General features: G+C 31.6%; 1 protein-coding gene across 2 annotated transcripts in view; it reads right to left on the bottom strand.

The window, feature by feature from the left end:
* The window catches only part of LOC143074995 (uncharacterized), an 88,788-nt gene that overhangs the window by 61,942 nt on the left and 7,608 nt on the right, over positions 1-19,238 (bottom strand). For both annotated transcript variants that reach the window (XM_076250215.1, XM_076250216.1), the window contains exons 2-3: positions 7,026-7,108; positions 1,090-1,401 (exon numbers count right to left, since the gene is read on the bottom strand). In XM_076250215.1, coding sequence (XP_076106330.1) covers positions 1,090-1,294 — 205 coding nt within the window. In that variant the 5' untranslated portion in view covers positions 1,295-1,401; positions 7,026-7,108. The remainder of the gene's footprint in view (positions 1-1,089; positions 1,402-7,025; positions 7,109-19,238) is intronic.

Below are 19,238 nucleotides of genomic sequence, written 5' to 3'. Positions count from 1 at the left end.
GTACCTCTTATTTCAAACAAAATAGCACATCCTAAATTTTACGGTGATGTTGTTAATCGAGCCCGAAAATACATATACGACGCAGGCAAACTTATTAATCCTTTCTATAAACTTATTCTGAGGGTTACCAATTCCGCACTATAGTTAGATCTAGGTATATTGTTGTTACTGGTCAAAATATAGATTTTTTATCAGTAAATTAAAACCCTTCTAAATATCATCGTTATACTAATGTGCACTTTCACGGTAATACAATCTGTTGATACCTATATGTTGGCATTTCACAAGGTCTCATGTTTTTGTCCGACAGTTAAGGACGTTTTTACATTCAATCCATTGGATGTCGGATGTGTATACTGATTGATATTTTAGTCTTAAATAAATGATATTTTTATATTAGTTGTAATTGGCTTTAAACTAGATGCCGGTAAGTAACTGCCAGTTCTCTCAGATCGGGATCCTGCCACGTCTGGTCTGTGTTTTTGGTAGATGTTTTTTCTGCTTTGTATCAATCTGATGCGTTGAGCTCTTTTCAACTGATTTTTATAGTTCTTATGTTGTGCATAACACCACTGTTCCATGTCAGGTATTGTTTGTACACCTTGTGATGACCCCTTCTCAAAAAGGTTACCTGTCGTCATATGCATTGGTGCAAACGTCAGTATCGATGAGTTTTCGAAAATGTCTATTTGCAATTATACAATGTCCACACTAGGGACTTTGTTTGTAAGCAAAGAAATCCAAAGGGCGATAAGTGTGTCATCAGGCCTTATGGGGGAGAAGAGGGTGACAGGTTTTACATATTTTTATCCTAATTTCAAATTACAAAAAATAGTGAGGTCCCGATACTGAAAAAAAGTAGGCAAATAATTCACTTGAATCCAATAAAATTTTTCATCTTAAAAATAAAATTAATGGCGAAAATTATATGAATAAATTACAAATTATCATATTTCATGCATCTAAGCAATGTAAGCTGAAGTTTCTTATTTTCTATAATCATGCAATTTTAATATCTTTGTCTCGGCTTGAATTTAACAATTAAACTTTCAAAGACTGTCAGATTTAACACTTGTTTTAGAAACTTACCTGAACTTGGATATACTATATTTATCTGATGACTTGTTATTAAGTTATCGAGACTCTTTAAGTGTGTTTCATTTTCCTTCAGTTTCCATTCAAGTCTACCTTGTCGATGTATATGATCAAAATATACCCTGACAGCCTTTGTAGCAACTTTCAAATTTAGGTAGTAAAATCTTAGGAAGTTTGACTCTTCTACAGTTAGACTCATGGTGGTCCCTCAAGTAGTATGATCTCCTTATATAATTATCTCTCTTTTCTTGATCTCTTTATACTGTAGTCAATATATACAACTACATCTTGTATTTCAGAGTTCACCTATGATCAAATGGAACTAAATTATATCAAATGTACAAAATATATGATAACAAATATTACAGTTCAAATGCTCATTAGATCCACAATAAAGAGTCCCAATGACCAATGTAGACTAATAAAGTAGCACTCCCAATATTTAGCATGTAAATTATATATCAATATACTATTCAACTATTATTAAATAACTAATCCTTAACTTTAGTATAAACAAATTAAAACATGAAATAGTGAAAATTCACTTTTTTGGAGGGTAACACATTCTCTGGATGGTTTAGATAAATAACTTGCTTTTGATGATGATTTTTATTCAGTTTGGAGTTTTCCAATCTTGAGACTACACTTCCACACAATCTAATCAAACAACAGTTTTCCTTGTCAATTATACGACCGTTTAAGAAAATCTGATTGCAAATTCATTTGCTGCAACTCTTATTTTTAACTTTCTCCTTGACAACATTTGAGAACGTTTCGCCAATAAAGTTTATTGACAGGTTGTATGTATTCTAATGGGCACCGATTGTGCCACTTGTAATAGACAACTTGTTTCCGTTCTGTTATGAATCACAATTAATGGCCAAAGTCAGTAAAAAGTCGTCTAAATTCCATGTATTGATAATCAACAACACTTACCGTTATCTTGGTATTTTTTTGTTAAATCATTTAGAACTCTCTTAAATAAATGTTTACTTTTATTTTAAATTCAACAACAATATTGCACATACTGTTAACAGATTTCTTCACTGGTACCGCTATGCCAGTGAAGATCCCTGTATATTAGTACCGAAATACCGGTGTATCTTCAGGTATATATATTTATAATTTTGTTAGTATATATTATTTATCATAAATTCATTTTTTCTCTATCATCTTACTATCATAACTCTAATGGAACTTTATATAAAAAACAGTAGCTCTTAAAATAATATTGTTAACTATCTGATAAATGTTAACAGTAAAAAAAAAGTCTATGATTCCTTTTTCGTAATTTGGTGTGAGGTTTAATATGTTTCTCTATCTTACGGCTATAACGATATTTTCAGCTTTTTATTTGGTATAAGTTCACTAATAAAGGCAATAAAGGCAACAGTAGTATACCGCTGTTCGAAACTCATAAATCGATAGAAAAAAACATGTTGAGATCTAGTATCTTTTAGAACAAGACATTTTAAAGGAAAATGTAGTTTTTCTTCAACTGCGTTCTTACATAGCTTACACGTTCTGTTTTCAGCTTTAATACCAATATACCTCCCTCTTTCGATTTCAAGATCATGACAGCTAATTCTAAATCTTGTAATTATTTGCCTGTCTTTTTTTTTGAATATATTGTAAAATATGATTCAGACATAAAAAAAAGTTTAAAATTTTCTATAAGTTCTTAATTTATTACCAGACTGTATATCTGTACACTTCCCAGAGCTGCTTTTTAAACTAGCTAACCATCTTTCTTTAAATTTTATTGTTAGAGAATGTTTTACTTTTTTTAATATATATAAGTTTGACTGGTTAACAAATAGAGAGCCTAAGTCTAGAAATTTAACCAGTCAAACTTTCGCTTATTGTCAGATAAAGTTCAAAGAACACATACTTTTTCTGCATGCAAGTTATAGGACATAGAGTTTTTACGGCCCTAACCAGTAAAGGACCTTCACATTTATTTGGTCATAACAAAAATTTTGCACCGGTTCTTCCTTCCTGATAAATATTGCATGGTCCCTTAGCCAAGAGACGAAACTGTTCACAGCTAATTAGAAATAGGCAGTAAGATGGAAACTGAAAACAGCATAGATGGCATGCATTTTGAGAGTTTGACATGACAATACATAGTCACATACCAGCTAAATACTCCAATATTAACTTGAACTATAACCTATCTGAAGAAGGGCCATTGAAAACTAGTTGTCAATAGATTTGAATATGAATTGTTGGTTAGGGAAATATGTTATAATATTGTTTCAGATAAATCGCAAGGACTAAGATAATGAAGATGCTTTCTCATCAGAATTGAAGATGAATAAACTTGTTTTAGACAGGTTGAAAAGTATAAATAATAGTTTTGTAGACAAATCATAAATCTGTTTTGTTGTGGCGAAGTCGTTTGTAATAATGAAGTTTGTTTCCCTATTTATCAAGACTTATATTCCTGTTGAGGAAAGAACTTCTGTCCATTCACAACACCGGAAATGACAGTTTTCTCCTTTAATTCGGTCGTTTGTGAGCAGATGTTTTCAGATTCAATAATTTCTTTAAAAAATTTGGAATTGTTAACAAACTACTATTTTGTTGAAACGCTCTGTATAGGCTGTGGCTATTTTACAGTCTCCGGTAAAATAGCCTCCATGGCGCTATTTTGCAGGCTCCGGCAAAATAGCGATTTGTATAGAGTTTTGTTATTTTGCCGTTCTTAACTAAGGTCAAAATAGAAGTATAGTAATTAGTAATAGAAAAAAATATAGAAACATACACTTTTTATAAGAAATCACTATACAACTATGTCTTCTTTAATCATTTATACAAAACGTGCATATTAAGTTTGATATTCTTTGCTTGAATAAGAAGTCTCTAAAACATATTTTTAAAAATTAACATATTAAAATTGATACTTGTACATTTTTTCTTTAATAGGAAGTAAAAAAAATCATATATATATGTCGTGTACAAGTTGCGATTTCGTACAGGTTATAACGTGTACAAAAAGTTTGTACATGTTATAATTTGTACCATGCAAAAATACAAGTTATAACATGTACAAAAGTACCTCATACATGTTATAACATGTACAAAATATTGCTTAAAAATATGGTTCTATTATTACAACACATGCCATTAACCTCAATAATATTTTCATCATTGTTTTGTTATTGTCCATTTATGTTAGTGTCTAACCTTTTTGATACAGTTAATGGCCAGATAAATAGTTTTTATAATTACTTAATACATTGTACCTTAAAGACTTTTAAAATACACATGTAGTCAATAAACATTATTTAGTATTCTTACCTGGTATTCAAACAGAAGAAGACTTAGAAGCAATATTTGAAGCAAGTTCTGTATCCAACAATACTGATAGTGAAGACCCTTTTACAGAGACAGAACATTATACCGACACTGAAATTGAAACTGACAAAACAATGTCAGAGACGGACATTATTACTGACACAAACACTTAAACTGATGGTGAATTGAATGGTCATGATTCAGCAAACAACATTACAATGAACAAACAATTGGGTTAGAAACAGAAACAGAAACAATAGTAATTAAATGAAGTGATGCTAACATGGTTGGTGAGGAAGTATCAGCATGACATCTACTGGTTCACTTCCTCGTAAGAGTGCGCTTTCTGGTGGTGATATTTCTGCTGTTAATATTAGTGAGGGTTTGTTTGAAATTTCAAATATTGACATTAAGCATGCACGAAAGAGGTCCATTTCTGGCCAGCTGGTACAAGCTGATACTTTGACAAAAAACTCAAAAACAAGATTAACTGTTCTCTCCAAGGTGATAACATTATCATTCCTATTCCGTCCATTGATATGGGCCCTGCCGATTAGAAAAACATAACAGGCGTGGTGATGAATTTGAATGAACATAGCGGCTATGAAATTGGAACTAAAGACTAACATTTTGTGTAGTTGAACAAATAAAGGGATATTTCAGTAAAATCTAGGTTCAATGTCTTGCAAATGAAACTTTTAGTATGTCTGAAGTCCCAACGAGTGATACTCACGAGTATGAGAGAGATGGTGCCTAAGATATCATTAAGTGGATGGCAAAGTTTTGTGCATTGTCAGTGTAAGAAAGGCAGTTGTAAGTCTGGTAGGTGTAAATGTAGAAGAATGAAAGTTTTGTGCAACTCAAAGGTGTCACATGTCTCTGTCTTGTAGCAACAAGTAAAAAAAACTTGTTTCTAAAATATATGAAAATGAAGTATTTTATGCATGCTGTAAATAATGCACCTTCTTTTGCATTTGATTATTGTTCTTTATTATTTGATAAATTTCAATCGTGAATGTATATTCTGCTTTATTATTATTTTTAAATTTTGTACAGGTTAAAACCATTTTTAAGCAATATTTTGTACATGTTATAACATGTACGAGGTACTTTTGTACATGTTATAACTTGTATTTTGGCATTGTACAAATTATAACATGTACAATATTTTTGTACATGTTGTAACCTGTACAAAATTGCAACTTGTACACGACATATACATATTAAAATTGATACTAGTCTTGAACTTCTTTTTCTTTAATAGGAAGTCTAAAAAAACATTTCTTTTAAATACATAAGCAAAGAATACGGACCCTTATAAAAAAATCGACATTATGATTGAAACTTTTAATAAAAATATCGTATTAGTTTTAAATCAAAAAGTAACACCCAACATCATCAAACTGCTTTACGGGCGTTACAAAAGCAGTGCCTTGCTCTTTGGTGAATTTCTTTCAAGTTTGGAACCAGAAAGGTGCTGCTACTGCAGACATGAACTGAACAGAACACTTGTTTCGTTTGGTGTGTACATTCCTTTTGCAAAATTTGCAGATATATATACATTTCAGTATTCAACATTCATAGAATAAAGTCTGTCAGTAGTTAGATTTCTATACATTGTGTGTACAGTATTTGTTTGTATTAAGCTTATATTTTATTTCACCATAGACTAAAGATTATATTTAAAGTTTTGTCTGGCTTTCATGAATTCTATATAGTCCTCGTTTCACCATGTTTACGTTTCTAAGTACTTCAAAAACCGGCTGTAGCTCTTCATATTATCAGTCAAAAATCAAGTTTGTTTGTTAAAACATTGTTGTTTTCCATTTTCAATGTGCAACAACAAATTAACGTATGTACATGTAATTAAATAAGTGCCGTTCACCAAACTGATTGAATGCTAGGAAGGCAATCTTGCCATATGTATCATTTGTGCATAAATCGTTTCCTTAAAAATATATTTCATATAGTCTGGACTAAAAATCTGAAATGAGACCGGCAAAATTAGCAAAACTCTATACAAATCGCTATTTTGCCGGAGCCGGCAATATAGCCACTGACTTCTGTATATAGTTATGAACACAACAATACATGGTGTAAACAAAAGGTATCATTGTGATATTCTGAACATTACATATGTACTTAAATAGTACAGAACCTTGTCACGTCTGGTAATCTACACACGCAGAACATTTGGTCCTGCAAAGAAAACCGTGAGAGGATTTTCCGGTTGTGCTTGAGTAGAGTAATTGTCGCCGCTTCAAAAGGTATGTACATTTCTAAATCGCAATTTTCGTATTCAACTGATCAAAATATTGAAAATCGGAGAATGCTCTGCTGTGGTGAATACTTTAACGAAGATTTACATGTATCATTCACTGTTGTATGTGGAGTTGAACTCCTACAAAATCAGGTGCCCCACGAGAAATTGCCCCTAAAAGTGATTTCTGACAAAATCCAAATGATAACCTCATGGTGTAAACTGACATGAGTCAAATGGAGGGTCATTAAATGTGTTCACTTCATAATCTTAGATTTTCTATTACTTTGGTAACATAAATATAAACTTCTTAAAATAAAATGTTATAAAAAATTAACAGCCTTTTTCCAAATTATAATTGTGTACCTACCTTAAATGAAACATAATTTCTAGCCGATCCCTCATCGTGTCAAATATTCAATTGAACGTTGTGTAATTTAAAATACACTATAACTGAAATTAAAGTATACAATTTTAGCTATGCATTATTTCATTAATCGTTTCATAACGTCATGAGCTGTAATAATGCATGCATACACAGACAAGGTATTGTTATTAAAAAAAAATGCATTTTGTTATATATAATTTTTTTTTAAATAGACTTACAAATGTGAATTGTAACCATGGTAAAATCACAAAAATAAAGAACTTCAAATGATGACTGAATTTCTTTCCAATCTTTCATCGTGTTTTATGTTCACCTGAGATTTGTGTCACATATAGATAACTTAACTACAATGTGAAATCATTTTAATTAGGATGCAGTCACATCTCAGCAATTTTATGACCAGTTCATTCAAACAACGAATACATTGTATCAATACCGTATCTTTTTTTAAATTTGACTATCCTTTTATTAACCTCAGCAAACTGTGTTAACCGAGTTTTCACAAAGGAACCTAACCGTTAGACCCTTCCAAAGTATTTGGACTGTTTACCGTTCTTACTCTTGCTGCATTAGTTTTAAAAGGTTACGATTCGTGTGCAAAAAATAACGACAGCTTGATGTCTGTGGCGTCACATGTCCAACAATGAAGTCATTCAGTAATAGTTGTACACCGAGGGATAGGTGTGTCTGGATTAGAAACCCCGTGGGCACGAGGCCGCAAGGGTTTCCTATCCAGACAAGCCGTATCCCGAGGTGTATATTAACTAGCTTACACCCTATGCTAAACCTTATATTGAGTAAAAAAAAAGAACGGATAGTATATTTGTTGACAATGTCAAACCATGATTTATATAAAAATATTTTTAAATGAAACCCCACTAGTAACCTTACTTTGTCTATCTTCGTTCAAACTTTGACGAGTGAGTAAATTTTAGAAATATCAAAGTTGCTGTTTTGAATATTCCGTAATAGTTATACACAGAGGAATAAGTGTGTCTGAATTAGAAACCTCGTCGGCTGCAGGCCGGATGGGTTTCTTATTTAGACATGCCGTATCCCGAGGTGTATAACTAACTCACATTCTATGTTAAACCTTATATTTGTTAACATTGATTATTGAATGAAAATAACGGATAGCATATAAGTTGATAATATCAGACCATTTATAAAAATGTTTAAGTTTTTTTTACAAGAAACCCCACTAGTAACCTACTTTGTCTATCTTCGTTCGAACTTTGACAAGTGAGTAGATTTTACAAATGTCAAAGTTGCTGGTTTTTGTTTTATTCCAGTTAAATCCATGTGCTAAATCTAAATAGGGATCAGCAGGATAAGCCGTTTCTTACATTCTTATTCCCACAAAATAATGCAGCATGCTCCTTATGGCCGGATATAAGACGGACGGCATTTTGAGTCAAGCGTTAGATTTTGTATAAGGGACAAAGATAAAGGCTATATTGCAATCAGAAGCACTTATATCGGTTTAATTAATATAATCACAAATGTATTTTATATATGTAACGGTTAAAAAAAGATCCGGCCTACCCCTCCCCCGCGTCTCCTCAAGATTAAACCAACATTCATATTTGGGCGTACTTAGGGAAAAGCGTGTCTTGGCAAGGTCAACATACAAAAATTTACAGATTGAATATTTAGGAACTCTCTTTTTTGGTCGATCCCCGGGGGGAGTTAGAATCCACCTTTTTTAAATTATCAATGCTGACGGATAAAAACAGATGAGTGGGACCAAAATGATTTACATTAGAGACGTATGATTGGGGTAAAAAAAATCTTTAAGCAAAGTCGAATTTAAAACTGAGATTTTTTTTATTCAAAAGTAGATACTTTTAAATATTTTTTCACTATTTGAATTTTCTAAAATGTGTTTTTATTTTTTTTTTATCTAGAATCAACTTGTAGTGAACACTATTAGTAATTTCGTATGCTCATTCTATTTTAAAATAATCAATTTCTATTGTTATGAATAACAATGGACTTTGTTTACGGGATGTAGAAGCAGGGGTTTTCAGAATCCCGCTCTCAAAGACTGTAGCCAAAATCCATTGTTATTCGAAACAATAGATCTATTCAGTTCACACGTGTTTCAGGAATAGAAACTATGTAGTAAAACAATAGAGCTGAGATGTATCGTTAAATCCATGTGCGTAATTTAAATATGGATCAGCAGAACATGGTTGACCGTTTCTTACATTTTTATTACCAAAATAAATCACCATGCTCCTTGTATGCAGGTGTCAATATGGCCGGGTATAAGACGGACGATATTTTGAGTCAAGCGTTAGACTCAATATAAAGGCTAAATTAATCCTGCTCCATATGTGGCACCCGTCGTGTTGCTTATGAGATAATAAAATTTTGCTCATTAATTTTTTACTTGTTTGGCCTAATAAATATTTTGATATCAGCGTCACTGAATAGTCTTATGTAAACGAAACGCGCGTCTGGCGTACTAAACTATAATCCTGGTACCTTTGATTGGTACTATTTACAATCAGAAGTACTTATACCTGTTTAATAAGGTAAATCATAAATGTATTTTATATATGTGATGGTTTTATATATTAAAAAAGCAGGGACGAAAGATACCAAAGGGATAGATTTGAGCAGACTCATAGATTTAAAATGAACTGACAACGCCATGGCTAAAAATAAAAGGACAAACAGACAAATAATAGTACAGAAGACACAAAATAGAAAACTTAAGACTAAGTAACACGAACCCCACTAAAAACTGGGTTTCGCAGGTGCTCCGGAAGGGTAAGCAGATCCTGCTCAACATGTGGCACCCGTCGTGTTGCTTATGAGATAACAAATCCGGTAAATAGTCTAATTCGGTAGGTCACATTCACGAAAGGGAAGGGTATTGTAGTTACGACGTAAGGAACATGTCCGATATCATTTGTAAAACGGTTATTCCGTAACGGTCAACCAACTCGTGATGGCGTCCGTAAAATTTACGAAGTGATGATTTCAACTTCACCATTTGGAACTATGGATTTGATAGCTTCCTTGTGAGCAGCAACCCTCTATTAAGAAAATCATGAAAGGAAATGCAAGCACGGGAATTTCTTATCAATTGGGATATATATACGCCGTATGTAGGTGCGACTGGAATGTTGCTACTTAGAAATGAAAAGTTCACAATTGAAAAGCTGAAATCATCTTTTTTGTCGTAAATTTTTATTTTAAATCGACCCTCGAGCTCATTGTCAATTTCTAGATGTAAGTCAAGATATGAGGCCGACTTAACTGTATCTGTTGTATCCTTTATCTCAAGTTCAATGGGATAGATGCTTTCAACATAGTCGCAAATTTTGAATTATTCAGTGAAAGAACATCAGCTATATAGCGGAAAGTAGAGTTAAAGGATATAGCTAACTTCCTATCTGTCTTCTTAAGAAGAACCTGTATGAAGTCAGCTCATAATAATGAAGATAAAATGCTTAACAATAGAAACATATGACTGGGATCAAAACGCTTAAGAATAGAAGCATATGACTGGGATCAAAATGCTTAACAATAGAAACATATGACTGGGATCGAAACGCTTAAGAATAGAAACATATGACTGGGATCAAAATGTCTATCTTAAAGCAAAGCAGAATTTAAAGATTTTTTTTTATTCAAAGGAGTATATTTAATATTTTTTCGCTATTGGAATTTCCTAAAATGTTGTGCGTTTTTTTTAAATCTAGAAACAACTTGTAGCGAACACTTTTAGTAATTGTTTATGCTCTTGCTATTTTGAAAACATCAATTTCTATTGTTATGAATGGATGAATGGATTTAGAAGCAAGGGTTTTCAGAAACCCCGCTCGTCACACCCTGTAGATCAAAAGCCATTTTTGTTCGAAACAATAGATCTATTTAATTAACATGTGTTTCAGAAATAAAAACTATAAAGTAAAACAATAGAGCTGGGTGTACATATATGTCCGTAACATTGCAGAGCCATTGAAGAAACATATTGCACTGTGTAATCCTCAGTCTTTTATTTGAAAGATATCAAATACAGCAATGATGAGAAGTGCATGCATAGAAATAAGAACATATGTGTCCCTCCGGCAACAAGATGGCATTTTATTGCTGTATTTATGATTTGAAAGCAAGCAACATATATATTAACATGTATAGCAAAAACAATTTTATTTCGCATAGCAAATTCATAGTCGGTGCCTAGAGTTGATCAGATTATTTTTGAACGCGTAGCAGTTATTCAATTGATCTTTACGCTGATCGGATAATAATTTATCAACGGTAAAGATGTCAATACTTATATAAATAATATAATATATGATAATTTACTTTAGGGTGTATCTAAGTATTTAGATTATATATTGGCATTTGATTTAATATAAAATTTGGTTTTTTGAGAGGTCTTTATGATTTTACTTATTTTTCAGTTGCAGATGATTTTAAATATCGATCTCTCTCTAAAATCAATTCTATTAAAAACCTGCATTCACCGTACCTTTTGTTCAATAAGAAAAATGTTGGTAGTTTTTCATTTTGGCTAAAACAAGAGCGCACCTCGATAGATTTCATGGAAAAAAGGGGTAAGCTATTTTAATGTGCTTGAAAATCAAAGATTAAGAAAAAAATAAAAAATATAGATAAGAATTCACTTCGAGCTCCACAGTATCCATATCAGTAGTGAACATTCATAAAGAATGAGATTTGCAGATCATTTGATAGGCATGACTTATTTCAAAATTTTGCCTTGTTTCAGAAAAGGGTACTCCTTTAATAATGGGAATATATTTAATAATACAACTAAACAATTCATGTAATGGCATTTTTATATTAAACTATGGTTATTAAATGAAACAAAAAAAGATGTATTTGTTTGGTCATCACAGTTAAAGGTATCAGTCTTGTATTACAATTCCAGTTACTGGTGCATGTCAAAATATGGAGTGAAATTTCTGAATTTTTTCTGGACTTATTTTTTGTGTTTGATGAAAAGTGTATGCAACATTGTGTTATTAAGTTATTAAGATAATAAGACAACGTTGACTGCTGTACTCCAATGTTTGAAAATTTCATCTGTTGAGTTTGTTTGGTTTTTCCAACACGTTGTCGTCAATATAATGGATTCATATTCATCAAACATTCAAGTGAGAGGTTTACCTAGCTATAAAACTAGTTTTATTCCAGCATTTCAAACCTACTGAAATGATAAAATTGAGAATGGAAATGGGGAATGTATCAAAGAGACAACAACCCGATCATAGAGCAGACAACAGCAGAAGGTCACCTCATGTCAGAAATATATCAGTTAGTTTCTATTTGTTTGATATTAAAATAATCAGTATGATTTAATACTCTGTTAATGTAAAACGATTTAAACGTTAATTAGGAACATCAAAATCTATGATATTTAGACAAGAGTAAATTATAGCACTCTCAACTGATTCTGTACAATATGAAAAGATCGGTAGCTCATGGATTGGGAAGAGACCAACAGAAACTAATTGAGGTTCGTCGGTTCTATATAAGTATTCAATTTCAAAGAACATAAATATCAAATTATCGGGGTCTTAGCTATGATTAAACCAGATAAATCTTACAGACATCATTTGTTTCAGACACTATCTCCTTTCTGAATTTTCGAAGAGTGTGAAAATAATTTTAAGGTTTATGCTATCTTGACTGGTAAAGGGAAAGAAAATATAATGTAAAAGACTTATAATGCATGTTGTAATTTATTTTACTTTAAATAATAGAGAGTCATGGTTACCAAACAGATAATACATGGATTAACGGTTTATAATATTATGAGCTGTAATAATTCATGCACAGACGAGATGGTCTATAAAGTGTTCAATATATTAATGGACCTCCTTTTCGTTGCATATTATTGAAACTATGTCGGACTTAATTCGGTGGATGATTGTGCCGACCGATTTAACACAAGTCTAGTTTTTCATCGTGTTGAACTTTCACCTGAAGTTTTTGTAACATATAGTTAATTTTAAGTGAAATTTAAATCATTTTACTGAAATGTGAGATGATTTTAAACAATGTTTTATTATGCAGTCACATCTCAGCGAAGTTCATCCAAATAACAAATACCGAAGTGCCGAATCTTTTTAAATGTCTGATGAAAATAAAATAACATAATAGGGGTATTGAAATATGCAACAATTAATTTTTAAAAGAGGTATACTATAAGTAATTAAAATACGTTCATTTTGTTTTTGCTTTTTTAAAGGTATGTAACTGCAGGCAATATATAAAGGCAACAGTAGTAATATCACCTTGATAACTTATCTTTAGATACAGAGATTGTTGTGTGTATTTTTTGTTATAACCTCTGTACGTACAAACTTGATGTTATCTCTTTCTATCATTTTCGGTGAATACTCTTAGTTTTTTAAAAAAAATATGTAAAACATGATGTCCCTGATATAAATATGATGATTTAAAATGAATAATGTGGATTCCTTTAATTTCGTGGGTTAAGGAAAACTTTGGTTTTTGATTTCGATAGTAGTTCATCGATGTTCCAAAATTATAAATCGATAAGAAGGAAAAATCACTATAAAAAATTTAAACCAAAAAAACATTGGGAATCGTATGAATTAAAACAGCAGCGAGCGGCTGCGTCGACGGGGTAACTGTATTTAAAAAAAAAAAATTGTTATTATATAATAAACTGCTGCGCCATGAGCGCATGATACGTCCATCGTCTTGTGTGAAAGTTTTTGCAATAATCATAAATAGTTTCCGAGAAAGTTTTAAGCAATAACCATATATTGTTTTTGAGATACGGAGGGACATATGAACCTCCCCCTCTTTTTTTCTTCAAAAAAACTAAATATCACTAAAATAAAATTTTGAATCAAATCCAAAAAGTATAAAGATCTTTAGATTAATTTAACAAAGAAGTGTGTAAAGTTTTAAGCAATAATCATAAATTGTTTTTGAGATACGGCACGACATGTAAAAAACCCCTCCCCCTTTTTTACAAAATACTAAATAACTGAAAAAGAAAATTTTTAATCATCACCAAAAAGTATACAGATGTTAAGATTAATATAACAAAGAAGTGTGTAAAGTTTATGCAATAATCATAAACCGTTTTTGAGATACGGCGCGACATGTAAAAAAGCCCTCCCTCTTTTTTAGAAAAAATTCAATAACTCAAAAATGAAATTTTGAATCATCACCAAAAAGTATACAGATCTTAAGATTAATATAACTAAGAATTTTGTAAAGTTTTAAAATAATCAAAAATCGTTTTTGATATACGGTGCGACATGTGAAAAAACCCTGTTTTAGTTACAAAGTGTCAAAAAGTTTTAATCTTATTTTCACCAAAAAGTATACAGATCATTTGACCATCATCAGAAACAACTATAATAAGTTTCATGAAATTTGGATAAGTCGTTCTCAAGTTACGATGCGGGATGTTAACGCCGGACAGACGGACGGACACCGGACATTTGTATAACATAATACGTCCTGTCAAAATTTTGACGGGCGTATAAAAAGTAAAAGAAAATGAAGGCATATTAAAAATAAAAAAACTTAAAAGTATTCATTGACCTGCCACTAATGCAAATTTAGCTTAAAGTTTGACATTGAGTCTATTTGTTGATTCTGTCATAAATTAAAAAAGATATACACAAAATATATACACACGAAGAACGACCAACACGATTGAAACTACCATCTAATTAAATAACACAAAGTTCAAAGGATCAAAGCTACGATGATATTGTTTTAATTGGCCATCTCGTTTTGATTGGCCCTGACATGTTCCTTTTAAACAAATCATGCAGGAGTTAATGTTGCAAACTGTTCTAGAGCAAGAGAACCGTTAATAGACAAAAGGAAAAAAACCCAGACAAACATATCATCATGTTTCAACCAGATGAACATTTTTTAAAAGTAATCTTGAGATCCTTTTTGATCGAGAGAAACTTTAAACAGCAAAAATAACTTATAAATATGTGAAATCTTCAGATATCTCCAACTGGCGTCATGTCCCTTCAATTTGGTGCATGTAATACTATTTGCAATTTTGTCAATGAGAAGCATGTACACAGCTAAGCAGTAAGATGAAAATTTAAAACATCACAGATAACAATCATTTTGAGAGTATTATAGGATTACACGCCTTTTTAAAGGAATTTATTGGTGCATAAACTCGACCAATTCACTCGCACTTCGTTCGGATATTTATGATATATTTTTGAGTGACTTGGTACAGTTTATACACCAGTAAATTCCTTTGAAAAGGCGTTTAATCCTTATAATTCTTAAAAATTGTAGTAATTGTAAACTGGTAATTTCTATCACACGTAATTGTATATCTGTGTCATTGAATTGGCCAGGCGCATTAATATATATTTTGTTGGTTAATGCAAAAAACGAACTGCAAGAAAATTTCATCAAATAAAAGTAAACTACAAAAACACTTCAAATGAATGTTTCGTGTTTATTTTTTAATTAAACGAAAAACGCGAAGTGAAAATTAATTTTGTTTACGTCACGCCGAATTGTGTTTTTATCGCCGCCATCTTGTTTACATTGGTTACTTAAAGAAGTTTGGTCAACGTCGTCTATCGAAAAAAAACAACAACGTCAAGAACAACTACCGGAAGTCCTTTCGGCCAATCATATCAACATATTTCTTAATATGCAAATCATATAAGAATTATTACCGGTTAAATATACATTGTACTGGAACAAAATGGTAATTTTACCTATAACTTGTCGTGGAAAATTTGGCAAACTAAAAATGAAAACTAGTTGTTAATAGAATTTAATATGACTTGTTGGTTAGGGAAATACCGTTTTATTTTATGGTTGTAGACGGAGCACAAGGAATAAATTAATGGAGATGTTACCTCATCAGAATTGAAGATGAATAAACTTTCCCATGACAGGTTTCAAATTTATGGTCTTCCCCCAAAATTAAATAGAAGAGTTTTGTTTAAACAAATTAAATTTGTTTTCTTGTAGCGAAGCCATTTTTAAATAATTGTGTCAAAAGATCAACTGAATGTTGTGTTATTTAAAATACACTATAACTGAAATTACAGAATATCATGTTAAGCTACATTGTATATATTATTTCATAGTCACACCCCAACGATTTTGATTACCCCTTCCTTCAAATACCAAATACTGCTGATTATATGTATTATGATCTTATTATCCACATTCATGTAATAAATATCTGATAACAATTGTAAGTTTATTTTCATAGGTGAGCATCTTAGTAACCAAAAACTAGTAATACATGTATAAATCGTTTCAAGACGTCATGAGCTGTAATAATGCATGCACAGATGAGATGTGGTTGTTAAAAATGGTTTTTTTTTTTAAATAATCTTACACATGTGAAAAGTAAAATCACAAAAATACTGAACCATCTTCAAATGATGAATGAATTTCTCGCCAATCTTTTATCGTGTTTAATGTTCACCTGAGATTTGTGTAACATATAGATTATAGATAACTTAACTGAAATTCGAGATCATTTTGCTGCAATGTGAAATTATTTCAAATAGTGTATTAGTATGCAGTCACATCTCATTGACTTTATAACCAGCTCATCTAAACAACAAATACATTGTATCTTTTTAAAATTTGACAATCCCTGTATCAACCTAGGCAAACTGTATTAACCAAGTTTTCAGAAAGGAAATTAACTGGTAGACCCTAGATTTAAGGTGGTACATAACACTACAGGGAGATAACTCTGTAAAATCAACTAAACGTTTTAATTACGTTGTGTTGCTAAGGGAATTTTAAGCATCTCAATGATTAAAATTAGTGTTTGTCAAACTGCTATATACCAGTGTATTTTATCTGATAAAAGGGTTGGTTCAAATTTTTTTTTTATATTTTTGTCAAAGGGTGAAAGAAAATACTTTTTTCAAATTTTATGAAAATTAAGAGCCAAATTAATTTTGGTGAAGGTGTTGGGTTCCACCTTAAAGTTGTGTCTTATTTGTATCAAATTAAACATTTTATCATTTTTTTCCGATGAGTTAAAAGTTAAAAAATTAATCAAAGAAATGTAGTCAATGTCAGAAAGATTTATTTCATTTTTACAATTGAATTGTTCTTTTCCGTCATTTTCGGTGAATATTCTACCGTTTGAAAGGATTTGTGTAAGTTATCATCAACATATTATGGTTACAGAAAAAGATGTTCCTGATTTTAAAAAAATTACATAAATCTATTTGATTTTCTCATTACGAGATGTCTTATACTCTGTCGATGAGTTTTAAACCACAATGCAAGTGTTTATCAATTGTTGATTCTTTAGAATTCTGAAGATCTACCCCAAACTCTTATTAGTATTTGCAGTTTTATAACTAGACACTCTAAAGAGCCTGTGTCGCTAACCTTGGTTTATGTGCATAATAAACAAAGTACACTGATGGATTCATAACAAAATTGTGTTTGGTGATGATGATGTCTTTGTAGAGCCTACTTTTCTGAAATTCTTGCTACTTACAACTATATCTATCTATAATGAAATTAGCGCATTAGTTACAGTCGAAAATATTTGTAATTTTTTTTTAAAAATATGAAAATTGGTAAATAGTTATCAAAGGTACCAGAATTATAATTTAGTACGCCAGACGCGCGTTTCGTCTACATAAGACTCATTAGTGACGCTCATATCAAAATATTTATGAAGCCAAACAAGTAACAAAGTTGAAGAGCACTGAGGATCCAAAGTTCCAAAAAGTTGTGCCAAATACGGTTAAGGTAAAATATGCCTGGGATAAGAAAATACGTAGTTTTTCGAAAAATTCAAAGTTTGGAACAGGAAATATATTAAAATGACCACATTATTGGTATTGATAATATTCAAGTTAATAACGGCAACATGTCCTTAAAATTAACAATTCAGGGGCAGCAACCGAACAACGTGTTGTCCGATTCATCTGAACATTTTAGGGCAGATAGATATTAAACATTTTACCTTTGTGTCATATTTTCTCGAAGTGCTTTGGTTTCAGAGATTAAACGCAAAATCTACATTTTACTGTTCTATTATCAACCATGGCGGTCATCTTGGTTGGTTGTCCGGGTCAACGTTTACAATTTGTAAACCAAAAAATACGGGTGGATATATTAGACATCTTCTGGACATTACTTTAATAGTCCTGAACCTTGTCCACATTTATCAAATGCGTCATTCTTATACCATTTCTTCATGTATAGTGAAAGTCATCTATGAGTTTTTGACACGAGTCAAATGGGGGGTCATTAAATGTTCAACATATTTCACATTCATATTCATTGATTTTCTGTTACTTTTGTCAACCGAGTTTCACAAATATAAACTCCTTTAAACTTCTGTTATACAAAATTAAGTCTATTTCCAAATTATAAATTTTTTACCTACTGTCACATACCGTAATATTGACATATCTTAACCGTATACGATCCGGACATTATTGTTATGTATTATGATACTCTCCTGTATAGAAGGTTAAAAAATATAGCTTGTTAATGTCAACATGTCTTCCTACTTAATGATAATGGTGTCAGATGTGGGTTCGAATTCCACATCTGACACCATGTTCAATAAGTAGGAAGATGATGTCAGACTGAACCATCGCCCGTCATAATGAAAATAAAAAATCTTAAAAGTTGCATGAACAATCCAGCTACCTCAATTATCATAATAATGTATGCACTATCAGGATCTCACCCTAAAATGGACTTAGAAGCGGCAGACCTAGTGACCCCTTGGAAATCTTTCCAACAACATACAGAATTCTGGTGCACGGGAACTCTAGCTAAAACTGCCAAAGCACAAAACTGTAACTATCTAATGATATGGATAGGCAACAACGGCAGGGACATATATTCAACCTGGGATCTTTCAGAGGATGACAAAAAGAAACTTGATGTGCACTATCAGAACTTTGAAAAACACGTCCGCCACAAACCGAACAAGATTTATTCACGATACAATTTTTTAAGCCGTGTACAAAAAGAAATTGACACTTTCGAAGAATATCTCACAGACCTCAAAATATTGGTTAAAGATTGTGGATATGCGACGCCGGAGGAAATGGTACGTGATGCCATTGTTTTTGGAACTAAAGACCACAAAGTTCGGGAGAAATGTATTACTGAAGGGTCCTAACTCTCGTTAGAAAAGGCTATAAATTTCGCTAGAACTTATGAACT

This window comes from Mytilus galloprovincialis, chromosome 5, assembly GCF_965363235.1.
Source record: "Mytilus galloprovincialis chromosome 5, xbMytGall1.hap1.1, whole genome shotgun sequence".
Lineage (NCBI taxonomy): Eukaryota > Metazoa > Mollusca > Bivalvia > Mytilida > Mytilidae > Mytilus > Mytilus galloprovincialis.
The sequence above is the reverse complement of the archived record's forward strand: the minus strand, read 5'-3'. Positions and strand labels throughout refer to the sequence as shown.